Raw genomic sequence first — 19086 nt, forward strand, 5'->3', positions numbered from 1 at the left:
TGACCCAGATGCATCTATATAGATTCTGAGAGTTCAAAAAGTTTATTATAGGTAAAGCAAATGAAGGGTAAGACTCGCATGAAGTGAAAAAGAAACCTTGCATATTCCACTTTACAAGTGGATTAGGTTCTCAGTGTCTTAAGAATTAAAGGACAAAGTACCTAAACTCCACTATCAAATCCATCAGGAAGTCAAGAGTATCTATGCAGGAAGCCTAAAGCCATAGGACCTGGATTTTAACCTGAGGAGCCTGATATTAGACCAGAAAGGTAACTAGTCTATTAAGTATCAGAGGGGTAGCCGTGTTAGTCTGAATCTGTAAAAAGCAACAAAGGGTCCTGTGGCACCTTTAAGACTAACAGAAGTATTGGAGCATAAGCTTTCGTGGGTGAATGCCCACTTCATCAGACGTCTGATGAAGTGGGCATTCACCCACGAAAGCTTATGCTCCAATACTTCTGTTAGTCTTAAAGGTGCCACAGGACCCTCTGTTAGTCTATTAAACTAAAATACTTGTGGATGGAAAGGCCATTCTTCCAAGATCAGAAAATGATCCAATCTGATTTCTGCTTTTCAATCTGAGAAGTTTATCAGAAGACCTATGCAACAGAGATCTTATTGTACTGAGAACAACTTGATGGCTCTGGATGCCTCCATTCATTTCCACATACAACAGCTCCATCTGTCATACTTCATTGATAAAAAAAGGGCCAAGTAGATCCCTGTCAAGGTGCTAGCGCCATGTTCCTGACTTTGTTAGATCTCCTTCAGCCTCCTCTATTCCCTCAGAGACAAATTTCCCTAACTAACTAGGGTTTCCAAAAAATACCTCCCAGCTGGCCAGATTAGCTTCAAATTAGTGGAGGTCTACAGACTACCATTTTCACTGGCCCTGAAATTTGTGATCTATAATAGGGAAATCATTCATTTATATTTGCTTTCCTCTCTCTCACTGCCTGCTGTCAGCCAGTAGCTGAAGGAATAACGTTAGTTTCCCCCAACTGGTCTGGAATTTTCCTTTTAGCAGGAATAGAGAGACATTTATGCTGTATATCACAGTACCACCTAGGAATGCAATCAAGGGCCAGGAACCCACTGTGTTAGGCACCATGCAGACAAGTAACAAAGGGAACAGCCCCTGTTCCAAACAACTTGCACAATCTACAAGGTTCCAGGTAAGAAACAAAGGACTGATGATTGTAAACTGGCAAAATAACATATGACATTTGATAAAGCAAAGCAGAGTGTGAAATAACTAAAAGTTCAAAGTTGTAATAATTCTCAGTATAACAAGGAGTTATTGTCCTCTACTTTTTTTCACACATCAATCAAAATGTTTTAGATTATGTCTCTTTGATAGAAAGAGGGACTGAATGGTGGAATCAGAAGGTTCTGTAACAACGGAGTACAATTTGGGCAGTTAAGAGAATGCGAAAGTCTACCTGCAACAGCAAAACTCTGAGTAGAAAGAGCAGGACTTTGCACCAGTGAGGAAAAGGTGAACGGGACATGTGAAAAGAACATATGTGAAAGTGTGCTGAAGAAAAGAGGGTCAGGGACTCAGAGCAGAGAAAACCAGCCAACACAGGGGAGAAAGTAGCAAAGGAGTATTCTGGCAAAATCAGATTCTCTCTTACTCCACTGAATATTGACTGCTGTCTAATATCTTGGGTTTAAATATACAGAAACAAATCTACCTTCACTCTTTTCAATAAACACTTAAATTCATCCTCATATGACAATAACTCATTCTAGTGAGGGATAAAATGAGTTCAGGGGTCTGATACTACCACATACTGTAGTAAACTAATCGATTTTGGATCATCCATACCTAATTATTTAGCAAGAGAAGAAAGAGCTCCCTCCCTCTATAGACATCTTAAATCATCACCATCATCTGTAAATCCAAGTCAGCTGTACAATTTCCGCCAAGTATCTGGGTTGGAAGAGGCATGGTAGGGAAGAAACATGCACAAAGCTTTAGAAATGCCTAAGTCCAGAGCTTTGCAATAATATGGAGAATCTTCAACAGTGAAATAAAAGTAACAAGAACACACAGCAAGATTAATACAAGCACACTTTAAAATTGAAGGCACTCAGATTTGATTGAGGAAACTGGGGAATTATTACTTTACTTCGCAGATCTAAAATAAGCCTCAAAAACTTAATCTTGTAGCAGATGACAAAAATATTGGGCATAAAATACTCTACCTTCTTGGCTTTAAGGAACTGATTTGATCTCAGTATGAAAAAAATGAAATTCTTTTAGAAAAGTCCTCCAAGAGGTATCAATGAAAAGGGCTGTAGGCAGAAGCGGATAGAAAAGCCTCTGAGATTTAAAGAATCGGGGAGCAAAGAGTCCAGGTGGCTACCCCCATCTAACTAGGTTTACTGTTACCATCAACGTGGAATCTTTTCTTGTTTTTGCTGTGTGTCTCAACTGTCAAACCCACAGATGTGGTCTGATATCCCTCTGCTCATTATTGAGGGGATAGAGATGCTGAATATTTAAGACATCTTTTCTTCCAACTGTTTGCAGGCTGTCTGAGTCCGACAGGCATCAACAAGAAAAAAGTCTAAATAAAAATAATATCCCATCAATTAATAATCACGTTTCACTTCCTTGGTAATGTGTATTATGTTTACTAGTTCTTTAGTAATCTACAGTTTACCAGGAGAGAAGGGTAGACAGACAAATATCTAATGTAAAAGCAGTATTTACTTTTTGTTCAAGCCTTCATTTTGTATTAAACAAAAGTAGTACAAACCCAATTTTACTTCTGTCTAAGAGTCATCTTTAGGAAAATTCAGCTAAATTAAAAACAGAAAAATTATACTAGCAGGACATAACAGATGCATATTTAAGTGCAAAAATAAAAGGAAATGCAAAGTTAAGGTTCTCATAGGATTTGATAACATTAACCCTCCCACATTTGCAAATATTGCAATTACTAACTAGGCTACTGAATGCAAAGGTAAGTACTATTGTATCTACTATATGTGTAATTGGGTGAACTACTGTCTCCAATAACCTTTTTGTTTTATCTAACCTTACTGTATTAACTAATTTTGCATCTAATAATTCAAGTCGGGTATGAGCACAAAGCACACACTTAATACTTGTGACTTTCAAAACAAATTACATACTGTTCTGTAGAGCCACAAAGTTCACAAACTTCTGCACTCAAAACACTGATCAAAATAGTACAACGAGCCGAGTGACTGTTATTCTGATACACCAACAACTGTCTTACAAAATTTGTTTATATCTATCATTTCTTGGATCAGATCAATGCAGGGTCACCATCTACTAGTCTGAGTCTCAAATTTAACAGAAAACCATACAGAGAAGTTAAGATAATCCTTATGACTTTGATATTCTGTACTTCAGTCAAGTTACAGTAGTCTTTAATCAGTGACTCCTGTAAATATTGTAAATTAACAGGGACAAGCTCTCTTTTATAGCATTGATCCCCTAACAACAAAAATCATCATTTGAAGGTATAAGTAGTGAATCAGGTGACAATGTCTCTAAAACCTCTGTAATCAAATTAAAAATATATCATTACGATGACCATATATGATCCTATAATTTTGCTTTGTAATTGCATAGCTAGCCAGCAGAGGGAGCACAAGTTAATAAATATATCCCCAGAGCTGTGCTGACCATCATATAGTTAAACAAAGAACTAAATTAATCAAGGGCACATTTCGAATGTATACAGCACTTTTCATCCACAGATCTCAAAGCACATATGAGATAGGTAAGCATTTTTTAAACAATGCATTAACAGAAGTAGAAAGATTAAATGACTTTTCCAAGGTCAGAATGATGTAGTAGTAATCAGGCATAGAATGCTGGTCTCCTGAGTTTTAAGTCCCCTGTTCAATCCACTAGATCACAAGACAGTCATTCACAAATACTGTAGGAGCATTTGTCTTACTACCCTCACAAAATTCTCTTTAGGCTAATTACACATTCCACCTACATAAAATTTTTCCCACTTCTGTCAATGGCATAGAGTAAATTTTGCTTACTTGGATAGAGAATTACTGGGTGCTTCAGATGGCTGCCATCTTGTACCCTAGAGGTAGCTGCAGTACAGTAGTAGATTACATGATCTGTGTATATGCAGTTTGTACAGTCATTCGGTAGTGCAATTTAGAATCTTTGGACAATAAGGTGCTAGAACATAAATTAAAGTGAGTAAAAAGTGACACACAACATGAAATAGTCACCAAATGGTAATACATAGCAGAGCATACATACAACATGAGACTTCTGATAATCCCTGATCAAAACAAACTCAGACTCATAACTGAAATACACCATTCAGTTAGAGTAACAGCATTTTTTGCCTAGTTTTTATGCTTAGAAACAGACAGCTTCATGAAAAGGTTGCTATATTCACTACATAAAACATCTGACAACTTTTCAAAGAGAAACTCTAAAATGGTCAAAAAATGGAACAGCATCTCATGAAAAAAAGGCTCTTGCAAACCAGTGAAATCATGCTGAGACAAATGTCACAAGATTGAAAACTGAGCAACAGAGGGGAAGGAATTTGTATTTTCAATGGTCAAAACTTTGTTTTTAACAAAAATTTAACACCAATGGCTAGCAGTTGGGAGAGAGGAGCTACCTTAAAAATGTAGCAATACGCACAACCTCTACATCTAATGGGTGAAAGCTCGAAACATCTTCTGAGAACCTCTTTCCCCCCCCAAGAAGTCCTCCAGAAAAAACAGGAAAGCTCAAACATAACATTCCTAATTATATTTTTAAAACACCCAAAAGTTTCAAACATTCTTAATGTACCATAAAGCAGCAAAAAGGTCCCAACACGAGTTTTCCCTCTGCAGTTCACTTTTTAAAGTTACATTTTTCTAGCTTTGCCTGAGTTTGTAAATTTCTGAAACCAAATAGCCATACAGACACTTACCAGCACATCACATCTATCTTGAACTGTGCAACTGGCTGCTTAATGAAACATTTTACTGGGGGTGCTTGGTGCCACATTTTCAAAAGTTCATAATTTAAATTTTTTCTGAGCTCACAAGTCTAACTAAGAAGGTACTGCTTATTAAGACTGTTTAGCTACCAACTGTGAAACTTCAGCCTCTTTAGAACTGTTTAAAAAGATGGTCATTTTGTTTTACACAAACTAGAAAAATGGTTATTCTCTAATAACTCAACGAAGCCTGATGAGCTTCTGCTCAAACACAAAAGGGCCAAGCACAGAAGATTTAATACAAAAGGTACAACATTTTTCAGTGTATGTTAATATGCATGTATAGAGATGGGAGAAGAGGACTCAATCAAAATGGAAGCACACATCTCATTGAAAACCAATGGGACTTGCGATCCTAAGTCCTACAGACCCTTTTAAAAATCCCCGACACACAAAAAATCAAAATGGATCAGGGAGGTAAGTGAGAGGGAAATTATGTAAGAGCTAATTTAAGTGAATTCTAGCTAAAGGATTATATAAATTATTTTAACTTTTTGGACAGTAAAGTTTAAAGTGCTGTAAGTTCGACTACTTCCTTGATAAATGTCAAGAAATAATAAAATCCTTGAATCTTGAGTAATCTGTGATAATCGGACCCATTTTTAAAGGTATTTAGGCATCTGGTGGGATTTTCAAAAACACTGAGGTTCCTAAAATTCATTAATTTCAATGGATATTAGGCACCCAGATGATTTTGAAAACCCATAGGATGCCTAAATACCTTTAAAAAGCTTTCCCAATATCATATTGCAGGTCACTGTCAAGTAAAGGCAAGAGCATTGAGCTAAGTACACCTAGTGAAGATCAGGAAATAAGAATAATGATCAAACAAGTTTTGTTGTACTCATTTAGTATCACTTTTGATTGAAATCTAGAATTCTCAACAAAACTATTGCCAAGATGTTTAACATTGGGTTGCACTACAAAAAAATATTAAAAATTAAGTTTTTCAACTAAAAATCAAGAATGTCAGTTTAATTGAAATTATAGAGTGATAGCTACTGAGTATATCTAATTTGCTTAATTTTTTTTAATACAAAAGTAACGATTTGTGAGTAAATGTACTGTAAAAATGGCACTCTTGTATTCAGTTTAAAACTCATCATCCAGCTATGGTATTGATTCCTGCTTACTAAAATCCAAAAGAAAAAAGTATGCATAGCCAGTTGCAGATTAATAGAGAAGCCCACACACATATGCTAGTGTAATCACTTTGAAACTGGGATTCCCTGCCCCCAGGTCTTCTCAGTGGCCTAGTAAATGTACTTAAAGTTATTTAGAATCTAGGCATATTTCTATCTAGTTATATTTTTGATTATAACTGTTGTACAAAAAAAATAAAATTTGTCGTACTTAAATTTTGGGCCTAGATACACTGTTTAGAAAAAGGATATTAAGTAAAAATACCTATTACCTTTCCTCCCTCTTCCTTCCAAAATTAGCAGCTTTACCTTTAAAATCTATCCCAAGGAATTTGGATTCCCAAGCTGGTTTTAGTCATGTCTTCTAAAGACATCTGTAAAGAGCTTGATCCGAATCCAAAAACAATTGGCTTCACTGGGCTTTAGATCAGATCCTTAATTATTGCAGCCTTTTTGTTTTACTGGGTTAATAATTCTTTCCATACTTCGGGCACATTTTAAAAAATAATCATATGAAAGGGAGAAGGATTGGGTGAGAAGAGATATCCATATTCGGGTCTTAACAATTCCCCTTAAATTGTGCATTAAAATAAAAATTGGATCTCTCTCCTTTCATCTTGGTTAACATAACAGATTCCATTTAAAGTTTTTTGTTTTTTAAAGACATGCAAAGGAGTTAACTAATGTCACTAATAAAACACTAAATAAATAAAAATGAAACCAACAAATGTATTGCTAACCAACGCCATTAAGAAGAAGAGGTGGCAAGGTGCAGCGCTAAATACCGTATGATAGAGCCAACAATGTTGGTAAAATCAGTGAAAAAAATTGAGCTTCTGTGAGGAAAGATGGTCTTGTGGTTAGGCAGGGGACTGGGAGTTAGGAGACCAGGTTGTATTCCCAACGGGACCAAAGACTTCTGTGTGACCCTGAGTCGGAGTACTGAGAATTCAATTTGTCAATGTTTGTAAGGCAGTTTGAGATGCTTAAGTGGAGGAGCAAGAAAGATGCAAAACATCATGTCCTTGCTAGATTCCACACAAGTATGACTAGTTTCCAGCCAAGCACTCCAGCAGCAGTGCCAAAGAGAATTTGGCCAGGCATTGGACTAGAAAAGGAAATTGGATTAGAAAAGGAAAAAAGGATGCATGGATGGAAGTTACTGTATTTTGATTACTTAATATTTAGGCAGATTTTTAAGAAGAATATTAAAAACACCTCCATTACTGTCATAATTCTGTACATGCTTAATCGTGTCTGATTTTTTGTAATGTGTGTACTCCACTTGTGTAACAGTAACGTACTATTACAATGTAGTTACATAATGCTATCATTCATTGGAGACAAACAACAAAGTATACTAATGTTTATCAGCCACAGCCTTTTAGGAGGTGATGTTATCCACCATAAGGCTGATTTTGAGCAACTTTCTTCCAGGTCTTCCTTCTGGAACCTGAGCTACATGTAACATACTCATTACCCAAATGCTTTAGGTCTACTTCAAACCTATTAAAGAGCAGAGACTAGGAAGATGCTCCTATTTAGTACTCTAGCTCATTTAGACAGCAAATTTTGATTTACATGAAAAAAAAGGAGGTCAGTCACTTAGATTCACCTCAACTGTTACTGTTCTGGCTGAGTTCCACATAGCTCTTTGACTGCAAGGAATGGTTGTCCACATAATACACGGGAAACTCAAGATGACCCCTCTACAGGAGTGACCACACCAGACAGATTATATTAGTATGTTGCCTCTAGCAGTAGCCAGTAACTAATACAACAAAGAAAGGAAAATCCATAACAGATCAAGGCAATTGTGAGATACAGTAAATTGGAGATGACTGGGATGGACACAGGAAAAAACTTAACAGTTGTAAAGGCAATTATTTTATGCCCAGAATATTCAGTTTTATGACTCAGGTGAAAATGTAAGGTCTTGTCAACACCAAAAGGACATTTAAGGATGTCTTAGTTGTTAATTACAGCTAAACATGTTTTCAACCTGACTTGTATGTGTTTGGAACACATATATATTTGGAAACCATAGTACTAAGTGGGACAGAGTCTATACCACACTTTCTGGTAGCATAGCTGTTTAAGCAAGCCTCTGAAAACCATGTAATGGTGCTAGTTATCACCATGTTCAGAAGATGTTTGTCAAACATAGCTCTGCCAAATCCATGCTTGACAACCATTTTAGAACAACCATTGTAGCTAGAATAGTCATGGCTTGTAGCACGGATAGGACCAGAGTCTCACTACATACTGTTTTTCTTTTATGAAAGGTAAAATGCAATCAGGAAAGTCTTACCGTCTTGCTCCCAAACACAAGGGCTCAAGTTATTCTTGTTGATATTAATATCCATGCTACTAAATACTAGCGACTTTCCATTTATATGTAATAATAATTCAATTTAGGACACTAGTCCAGAGCTTGAGAGACCTGCTCCACCACAGACATCTTGTGTGACCTTGGGCAAGTCACTTTGTCTCTGCGCCTCAGTTCCCCATCTATAAAACAGGGATTATACTATTAACTACCCCACAGCAGTGTTGTGAGGATAAATATATTAAAGATTGTGAGGTGCTCAGATACAAGTTAGTTATGGGGGATATATACATACCTAGAGAGACAGAGATAGCTGTACAATAGTTTTTTTGTTTTGGGGGGTTTTTTTTTGTTTTTTTTTAAGGGTCTAGTGTAGTCAGGAGCCAAGGTCAGAGTACAAAACTCATTAAACGTTTCCCATCTAACTTGAATATAATGTTTTGACAGTGAAGAATCTACACGTCTACACACTTTTCAACTAGGGTGGGATATAGCAGAGGAAAATGACTTACACAGCTATGATAAGATTGTATGAAGTTAAGACTACTGATACGTATGTATCCTCTGAAAATACCACAGAGAAAATACACATGGTGACCAAAAATAATGGAACTGTCACTGGTGAAGTTACCTTTAAAATAAGAGATCTGTTGAGATATAGGAAAGATTTGCTCTAATTGCATTTAGAAAGGCCACCTTCTGTTCAACCCACCCCAAGAAAAATTGTGATACTTAAAATTAGAGGAAGACTGACCTACCCTTTGGAGAACTAAAATTAACTCCAGCACTCTCATGTCAATGCATATAGAATGTACAGCTTGATATGGTCCTGGATCACCGAATTAAAATAGCCAGGCATACCAAATGTTTCTCAGACTGCTAAATAACAGAACAATGGCTGAAAACAACTGAAAACATGCCCAGATAACACAAGGTCAAAAGGCAACAGTTTGAATTGGAAACATGTTCCTATAAAGGAAATTTGTACACAGCTGGGAATATTGTGTGAAATGAGACATATTGTACAATTTCTCTTCCTGCTAGTATTCAAACAAGTAGAATTTTGTGTAATGTATCTTTAACACAAGAGGGATAGAATGGGATGGAATGTTGGAATCACAAAGTTTCACAAGAGGTAACAGTGATAGTTTTAACTGTGGACAGGAGAGATCTGAAGTGTGTAATAGTAGCAGCTCCCCTTAAGGATACAGGAACATGGCTCAAAATCTAGTCACCACTTTAGATATTCATTCATTCAAGAGCAAAACAGGTCACTGAGTTGGGCCCTAAAACGAAGCATGCTTTCTTGCAATGGTCCCCCAGTGGTGTTTACTGCTAACAGATACTGTGGAACAAAAGAGGTATCCGGAAATCTAAACTACTCTAGGAAAGCAGTGGAGGGGATGGCATGCCTAGAGATCAGAATGTAACTCCTTATGCCAAAAATACATAATTGGAAGGCAAAATACTCAAGCTCCGTGCATACCACCCAATATGGAAATATGAAAAGGCAAAGATTCCACCTCACCCAAGCACTTTGCATCAATGCCTTTAACAGAAGCCTAGAGTAAGTTACTGATAGAAGGCTTTGGATGCGTTTACATTAACACTACTTTGTAGCCTGTTCCAATTTCATTTAATAGCAAGATATTGAAGGATGAAGAATCCTTCAGTGTACCTACTGCCATCAATTAACCTCCTTCTTGTTTTTGCAACTGTCAGGCCTTAAAAGTGTGGTGCTCCTGCTTCCTAATGGATGAAGTTCTCCCTAGACTGTGTTCCAGAGTTGCTCTGAGTAGATTTTTTTTTTTTTTTTTTTTTTTTTTTTTAAAAGAGATGGGGAGAGGAGAGAAAAGAAAATGCAGTTACTCTAGAGCAGTACAAGCTTCTACTGCCATCAAAGAGAAAAAAACTGCCTTTGCAGCAGTACAAGTCTGACAAGGCAGGAAATGTTAGTCTAAACTTGGGTTGCAAATCTGGATGTACTCTCAAAGCACAGGTCATTCTACTGCAATACTTTTCACCCTTGAATGCCAAGAGATTTATAGTTGAAGGATTTTGACTTTTTGTAAGCAAGGGATTGCAGAGAAGATAACTACATTCTCTACCCATGCCCAAAGTCAAGAGCTCCACGTCACATGATGCATAAGCCAGGAGCCCATTAAAGACACCTTCCATACCTTCAAACAGCCCAGCAGCTTTAACCATGTCAAAAAACTACAAACCTCTAATAAAAACCTCAATAACTACAATCTGCAATGTCAAACACTACTATTTAAGTGACTATTCAAAGAAAAGTCAAATCAAACTCAGCATGACAACTAGTGTAAAATGTAACATATGCAAATTAAGATGACATGATACAGTGAGGCATTCTTTACAACACCTCACTCAAAAGATGTTTAGATAAGATGGCATTATACACATATACAACCCCTTTTACCAAAGTGACCAAGGTTGTGACTTGAAGCTCAATTACCAAATATATTTATTAATTTATAAAAAGCAACAGAGGGTCCTGTGGCACCTTTAAGACTAACAGAAGTATTGGGAGCATAAGCTTTCGTGGGTAAGAACCTCACTTCTTCAGATGCAAGTGAAGAAGTGAGGTTCTTACCCACGAAAGCTTATGCTCCCAATACTTCTGTTAGTCTTAAAGGTGCCACAGGACCCTCTGTTGCTTTTTACAGATTCAGACTAACACGGCTACCCCTCTGATACTTATTAATTTATGTTACTCAGTGACACAGGTGTGAGGAGCCTCAGACTGAAGTGTATGACTATTCCAACAATTTGGACAAAATAAAGAAATCTTTCCACAAGCATAAATAAGATGCCTCTCTTACACAATTTGTGCTACAAATTAGTAACAGTTCACATATTTAAGCCAAAAAATACTGATCCTCTGCAGACCAATGTGAAGCAAGCTTTATTGTATAAACATTCCAATGATCAGAATAAATAAAAAATTTCTCTTGCATCTATAAATAGTTTTAATGAAAAATTAAGTAAAAAAATACTCGTGTAGCAATCAATCTAAAATGAGGTTACTTGAGAGAAGCTTGCAAATTGGATAAAATCTGGATAATTGGGTTGTTTTAAAAAAATCCCATTATCTGTACAAAACCCCTCAATGTACAGAATGATAAGACTCTTTACAGCCCTTGGCTTATTCCAAAATGGCTTGAGATAGCCTTCACGTATTTAAGATTCAAATTTGATTTTAGGTTATTTTCTGCTTCAAGGTTTCTTTCCCATGTATTTGTAAATACTCAAAATTAGAGCTGGCCAAAATTTTTCAGCAAAAACCAAAATTTTGAGAATTTGTTTTGATTTCACCAAATTGTTTGTGGGGGGGTGGAGTCGGGGGGTAGAGGGGATTTCCAAAAGATTCAAACATTTTGTTTTAACATTTTCAGAATGAAACATTTTGATTTTCTGGTTTGAAACCACTTTCTATTTAAAATTTCTCAACAATGTAATTAAAAAAAAAATCAAGTGTTTAATAATCAAGTGAAATAAAATGTTTCAATTTTGACAAAATATTTTGTTCAACTCAACACATTTTTGACTTTTTAAAATTGCAAACTAACAAAAAATGGCTATTTGCCCAGCTCCACCTGAAATGCACTGAACAAAATTAGGAAGATCTTTGCCAAGAGCAAGGATATTGGGTGGTACCTACAGTAATATTTTTCATGGGATTTATATTTTATTCCATGTAATATGTTATTCAGTGTGAAGAAGAATGAGTTTCTACTTTAGAGAAAGTCCACTTTGATTATAGGAAAATATTCTTTCAGAAATTTGTCATCTGGGCTGTCTTTTGTTACATTAAGTCTGCTTATCAAATTCAGTTCACATCTCATGGGTCAGTTTCACTGAATCAGCCGCATACTTTAGAAGCCTGACTAAAAGCCAGGTACATCTGTAGAGATACTCTGTTGCTGTCTGATAACAGAAGTTTCTATCCAAAACACTAGAGAAAATTTCACACTGGTGAAAATTTGAAGAGGATGTTATACAAAAAAAAGTTGTTAACTTGAAACACTATTGCCTTGGTACTTTGTGAAAATATTTGGTTAAACAAGCACATTTTCTCTTAGCATCCACTTCATACTGCACTGATTCTGCAGTAAGAGAGCGTGGTATTGACAGCCTCACCACAGAAATAACTGTTTGCAAGATAAAGTGCACTAGGCTGCATAGAATCAGTTTTAGTGACTTAAAACAGATCCATCAGATTAAATCTTGCAGCACTATTGTACTTTCCATTTACATGCATTAAATTTTACTATTTTGGTGTTGCATACCTTACAGCTTCAATAGTTTATGGTTTCATTATCAAATTCAACAGTTTGCAATTTGTCAGGATAGGTATTTAGATGGTCCACTCTACTTACGTTTCTGGTACGTTATTTAGGAAGTTACATACTTCTAATGTTTTCCATTTCAGTATTAACCACAACTTCAAACAACACTAGTAGTATTAACCCTATAACCAGTTACAGCAAGCTGCATTTAGTATTAGTGATATTTAACTTTGTCCATTAAGTTAGGTAGTCACAATTTATCTAGCAATCATGAAAAACTATAGTGACACCACTGTACTGCACGAGGTGATTGAGGAAAGTCTGCTAGTAAGAGGTCTAGCAATTCAGCCTAGTATAGACAATGGATAGAGAAGCTGATCAGAGAGAAAATGTTATAAAACAAGTCAATTGGGTAAGTGCTAGCAAAGTTACAAAAGTGATGTGATAGGCAGTAGATGTATAAAGTCAATGTATTAAGTCAATGTATTTAAATGGTTTCTCTATTGTACACATTCTCATTTAAGCTGTTTTTGTTACTGAAGCTTACCTAATAAAGATCCAGTTAGGTGCAGAGCACCAGTACCTTTTACTGGTAATATTAAAGGCTAACATTTTCTTTAAAAAATTCTTAAGTTCATCTATCAAAACCAGTCACAGAAAGTGAAATACATGAACAAAACTACTCCACTTTGTGAACACTGCTAAAGCCAAGCAAGGATAATATATAGCTTAACATCAAATGGAAAGAGTTACGCAAATTAAAGGGCCACAGCTAACTTAAAAAAAAAATTCACATTTCTGTCTGAAAACTTAACTGCAGTAGGTGCAAATTAACCCTTAGATTATTACTTACATTAGGAAAAATATTTTTCCTTTAGTCAGGCCAACTGTTCCCCTGTATAGTAAGATAGTTTCTCCTTTGTTAACAAGATCCTTAAAAAATTAGAGAGCATAAAAACCCTTGTAAAAACACTAACAGGGGTTTATAAATTCAGGATATGTTTAAAAGCTCCTCTATTAGAAACTGGAACTTTTAAAAAAAATTAGGTTAAGTGTCTCTTTAAGATTCAAATGTGAAATTATGTGATCTAACACATCTGTGCAAGTGGTAACTCAAACATTGTCATTATCTGTTCATGAGTTGGTAACAATGCAATGCAAAATACATATAGTGAATTGAGATATTTGTATTAAGGTCCAAACAGGTGATGCAAGGAAATATGCAGCAGTTTTTCTCAAGTTTAATTTGAGAACAAACATTCAGCCATCAGTCCAATCCAGGAAGTCTGCTGATGGTGAACTCTGGCCAACTTCAAAAGATGTCAGATATAACAAGTGGCCTAACCATTTAGATAAACAATTCAGAAGTTGGATGGTTTAACCAGATTGAATCTCAATAAGTTTGAGACATGTCTTGTCATTAGTATTTATAAAAGGAGCACATTTGTTCTACAGCTCAAGTACTAGAAACAACAGGAATCTGAACAAATATTTTAGAATCTTGCCAATCCAATGGCAGGAGTGGCAGATAACTTACTTAGTGGAAGAGAGCCTCATATAATTTCCCAAATGCTTCATTAAAAAATGTTTGAATTTATGCTTCATGCAAAATCTTCTCTAATACCTATTAGATCTTATTTATTTGTAAATCATCCTGTCTTCTGAACCCAAGAGTAGATCTAGCTACTCTATTTTAGACAGCTAAACTAGACTGGTTGAGATATTCAAGTAGTCTCATCAGTGTAAAAAATTTTTCCTAAGCATTTCATTTAAAAATTAGATGAGTAAGAGTATGCTACTATCTCCAGTATTTCAACAATTGAGTATTCTTACTTTTATCTTCCTGAATTATTCCCACGTCCTTTGCAACATGTACATTTTAATATGTTTATTTTCAGAAGAGCTGTTTAACAGTGGATCTTCCCATTGCTGATGTCAGTTGACAGGATGGCAATATGTATTGCTTATAAGCCAATGTGAACTTCAAGGACCAGTTCAGTCCCAGAAGTGAATTCCAGTGCAGTTAAGTAATCTGAAATTTTAGTCTAATTTATGAAAAAGTTCTAGTCTGATAGTGGTGTTACAATGGGAACTAGGGACTTCAGCAGCACAGGATCTAGCAGAACAAATCAATTTAACACAGTCACCTATTTTTGAAAAGGACACTGAAAAAAGTTCAGAAAAGATTGTTTAATCATGACAGTGAATATTTGCATGTACCAGAAGCCATTCTCTTCTGCTAAGTCTACCACACATGGAACAGTGTGAAGTATCTGATAAACTTTGTTTAGAAGTTATCAACTTATAATATCTAGAAGAGTAAGGGTGTTTCTGAGGTCAAAGAAATCTGGTCTGGAATCAAAGATCTAAGGACAAGACAGACCAGGCACAAATGAAAACAATGCAGATGCTCAAAAGACAACGAAAAGCACTTGTTCTTCATAGCATAACCAGCCAAGGAGAGTCATGGCATCAACTCAATTGCCCACTCGTTAAAAAAAAAAAAAAAAAAAAAAAAAAGACTAAGTGAGCATAGCTGACTCACCCAGGGCATGTAATGTTTTATGGATGAATATCACTGCTGTATTAATTATCGTCAATAACCATGGCAAAGGGTGGATATGGATTTTTTTTTCGCACCTGGGAGGGTAAGTTTCCATGAAAACTTTGTAAGGCTGACCTAACAAACCAGAATGAAGGAAAGCAGAAAAACAGGTGAATGCACGTAGGTGTATAAGAGGGCAACACATGGAAATAGACTAAAGATTGGCAGTGTGTGTTGAATTGGAACATTTCAAAGTTTCATTACTAGGACTGCATTTAAAAACGTGTTTAGGGTGACTTGGAAGTCTAGTGGCAGTGCAACACAGTGAAACATGAGAAATCTGAATTTTCCTCCTACACAAGCAGAACATGGTAACGCAGAGACAATATGCTCAGCCTCAGAGCATTTGGTTGAAGCAACTTATATCACTCTCTAGTGAAACAAGCAGCAACAGCCTTTCTTCCTCTCAGAGGGCATTACGTCACAGGAGAAAAAAGGGGAAATGTGAGGCTAACAGGGCAAACAAGTGCAAAATATACATTTAATATGTGTACCCAGTAGTAATGCTCTCCACTACTATGCAAAACAAAACTAGGGCTGGATTCATAGTCCCAGTCTCTTACTCTTCAGGCCAAGAGCAACTGAGAGTGTTTCCAGGTCATAAACTCAACCTGAGGGAGAATGGTAAAGAAGTGCCTCACTGTTCTACAGTGACCCATACTGTTGATTAAAAGGTAATGTTGACACACTCCAAAAGAAGTCCTGTTCAAATCCTTCTGAGTCAGAAGGATGGCAGCTCCAGTACAGGGTGTCAATGAAGCCAGAGCTTTAATATGAGGGAAAGAGATTGAATGATAAAAGATTTGACATATAAGATTAAACCTCTGCTCCATTTAGCCCAATAGTTTGGTCCCCACAGTGGCTAATAAGTGTACTTCAGAGAAAAGCTAAACCCTCAAAGTGCACCCAACTGATTGTGCACCGCTGTACATGGAAAAGAAAAAAAAATCTTCATGACCCCTGCATGCAATCGGCTAATGTGCTGAAATGTAAGGTTTCATTATCTCGATCATAATAAATATACCCAAAATTGACGTGTGAACTGAAAAAAAAAAAATCAATGCCTACATTTGTGTTTAAAAAAACTGAAGCCGTTTTACACTTATATAAAATAAAAACTGAATTAAAGCTGGGTACAAAACCACATCCTAGTAATGGGTTTCCCAATTGTCTAGGAACTGTTTATTTGTAAAGTAGCCCCCCTGTTATGTTTTATACTTCATATTTCATGAATCATTTGTGGTCTCTGAAAGGGTTTTCCCCCTGTTTATATTCAACCTACCTGCCCATAGTTGTCTATGCCAGTTACTAATCTATTTAAGTTTAATAAATCAAAAGCTGTCCTTAGAGACTGGCCAAGAGTCGTAAGTCCTTCAGCTTGAAGGTTTTTCAATTCATTCATAAAGGTTGCATGGTTTTCTTTCCAGCCAGCCTGTAAAGAGAAAGGCAAGAATGCTTATCCTTCAGATGTTAGCTGTGTACAAGGGGAGCCTTTTCTGTTACAGATTACAAAAATGGTGTCTTCCTCTCTTGCATGCATGTGGTTAAAAAATACCCCTCAAACTACCAACTCATCTTCCAAATAACTAAGAACCTCTTCTGTTCTAAAGGCTTCAAAGCCCAATCCCCCCCCCCCGCCCAAACCTTTACGCCCCCCTTGTCCCCCACCCAGCAGAATATCAGCGTTTGGTTCCACGGTCCAAAGAGTGAGCCTACAACTTACTGCGGGTCATTGGAATAACCAGAGCCTGGTCCACGGCAGCGGACGGGGCCGGTCAATGACCTACAGCAGGTTCCCTTCTGATGTGTCATGTGGAGGCTCCGGGTCTCCACGCACGACGAGGGGGAAGCGCCAGCCAAGGCTGCCCGGCCCGAAGCAGGTACCGCTCCTCGCCGCCCCTGGCAGCCGAACTCGCCTTGGAGTTGCTGTCACTTCTCCTAACTTGAATCAATATCCCCCACAGTCCACTGCTGCTCAGACACCGCACAGGAAAAATGTCGGCCATGTTGATGTCAGCGCCGCCGCCGCTGCCAGAGCCTGTGTGTGCCTGTGCGGGGCGAGCTGCGCTGCGCCGCCGGGAGCGCGGGGGAGGGGCGGGCAGCCCGGCCCGGGGGGAGGAGGGCGATTCACGGGGGTTACCTTGATCGCGTGGGGAGGCTCCTCGAAAGTGACCAGCATGTACCTGTCTCCTCTGCTGGCGGGGTCCCGGGCGCGGAGCTGCGGGCACAAAGCGCAGGGTTACCCGAGGGAGCCAGCAGCAGCGCCCCGCATGCGAGCCCCCGCCCGGCCGTCCCCAGCCCCGCGCCCCCGCCACCCGGGCGGCAGGGCGCCCCCACCCTCTCTCGCCGCTTGTCGCAGGCAGAGCCGGTACCTTCATGAAAGTCTCTACAGCGCCTTTGGCTATGTCCAGATAGGTGGTGCCCAGATGGGTGCGCTGGTTCATGGAGGCGGACGTGTCTATCAGGAAGAGTAAGATGGGCATAGTGCGGAGCAGCAGCGGGGCCGGCGGCTACATGGACGGGGGCGGGGGGCAGACACGGGGGACGGGCAGTAGGAGCTGTGAGTGCTCTGCACCGGGAGGAGCGCCTCCCCGCCACCCCCCTCCAGGGAGCTGCCCTGCTCGCCTTTGTGTGAGTGGCCCGCTCGAGCCCTGCACGGGCTGCTTTATGAGGAGAAGGCGGACAGGGCTGCCGCCGCTGGCCCCCCTGTTGATGTTACTCAGAAGTTTCAGGCGGAGCAGCCGCAATCCACCCACCCCAGCACGTTCTCTCTCTGACTGAGGCGCTTCCTCGCTCGCAGTCCGCTTTTAAGGCAGCCTGGGCAGGTCGGGCACCGCCCCTACAAGCACGTCCCCAAGCCACGTGACCGCTTCCCTGCCCCGCCATAGGACTTCCGACGACCCTTCATTAGCATATTTAAATTGTGGGGAAAGAGAAACGAGGCGGCTCTAGCCGTTAAGGGAAAGGCAGTTGATGAGCACGCGTTCTAGTGGTGCGCATGCGCGTTGCAGCCGGTACCCTGCCTCAGCGAGGGGGGGTTAACAATGACATAGTAGCCCCGGCTGCCCTGCACAGGGAAGGAAGCAACCCATAGGAAAATGCTCAGCGGGGCTGGCTGGGCACCGTGGGGGGAAGTGGGGGCCCAAGAGAAGGGAAGGGGGGGGGAGAGGGGACCCGCAGGACGGGCCGCGAGAAGGGGGGGGAGGGGGGCTCGCGGGACGGGCCGCGAGAAGGGGGTGGGGGGGGAAGAGGGGCCCCGCGGGACGGGCCGCGAGAAGGGGGGGGGGGGAAGAGGGGCCCCGCGGGACGGGCCGCGAGAAGGGGGGGGAGAGGGAGCTCGCGGGACGGCCTGCGAGAAGGGGGTGGGGGGGAAGAGGGGCCCCGCAGGACGGCCCGCGAGAAGGGGGTGGAGGGGAAGAGGGGCCCCGCAGGACGGGCCGCGAGGTTGGGGTGGGGGGAAGAGGGGCCCCGCAGGACGGGCCGCGAGAAGGGGGTGGGGCCCGCGGCTGTTTATAGTAAGGTAGTTCTCGGTCGTCAGGGAGGTCGGTACAGCAGCCCGGTACGGGACCGTATGCCCGGCTGAGGGGAGCTGAGGACCCAAGGATCGGCTCGGGAGTGACCTGCGGGGACGGGGCCCCAGTGAGAGGACAGAGGGAGCCGCTTGTCTGCGGGGAGGGGGCCAAGC

At 39.7% G+C, this 19086-nt stretch overlaps 1 protein-coding gene across 1 annotated transcript in view; it reads right to left on the minus strand.

The window, feature by feature from the left end:
• INTS6 (integrator complex subunit 6) overlaps positions 1-17884 on the minus strand; it is an 83415-nt gene extending 65531 nt beyond the window's left edge. Inside the window, exons 1-3 of the mRNA XM_065407322.1 lie at positions 17774-17884; positions 17542-17619; positions 16684-16833 (exon numbers count right to left, since the gene is read on the minus strand). Of these exons, the coding sequence (XP_065263394.1) occupies positions 16684-16833; positions 17542-17619; positions 17774-17884 (339 nt within the window). The remainder of the gene's footprint in view (positions 1-16683; positions 16834-17541; positions 17620-17773) is intronic.
• Positions 17885-19086: the final 1202 nt, after the last annotated feature.

Source organism: Emys orbicularis, chromosome 1 (assembly GCF_028017835.1).
Source record: "Emys orbicularis isolate rEmyOrb1 chromosome 1, rEmyOrb1.hap1, whole genome shotgun sequence".
Lineage (NCBI taxonomy): Eukaryota > Metazoa > Chordata > Testudines > Emydidae > Emys > Emys orbicularis.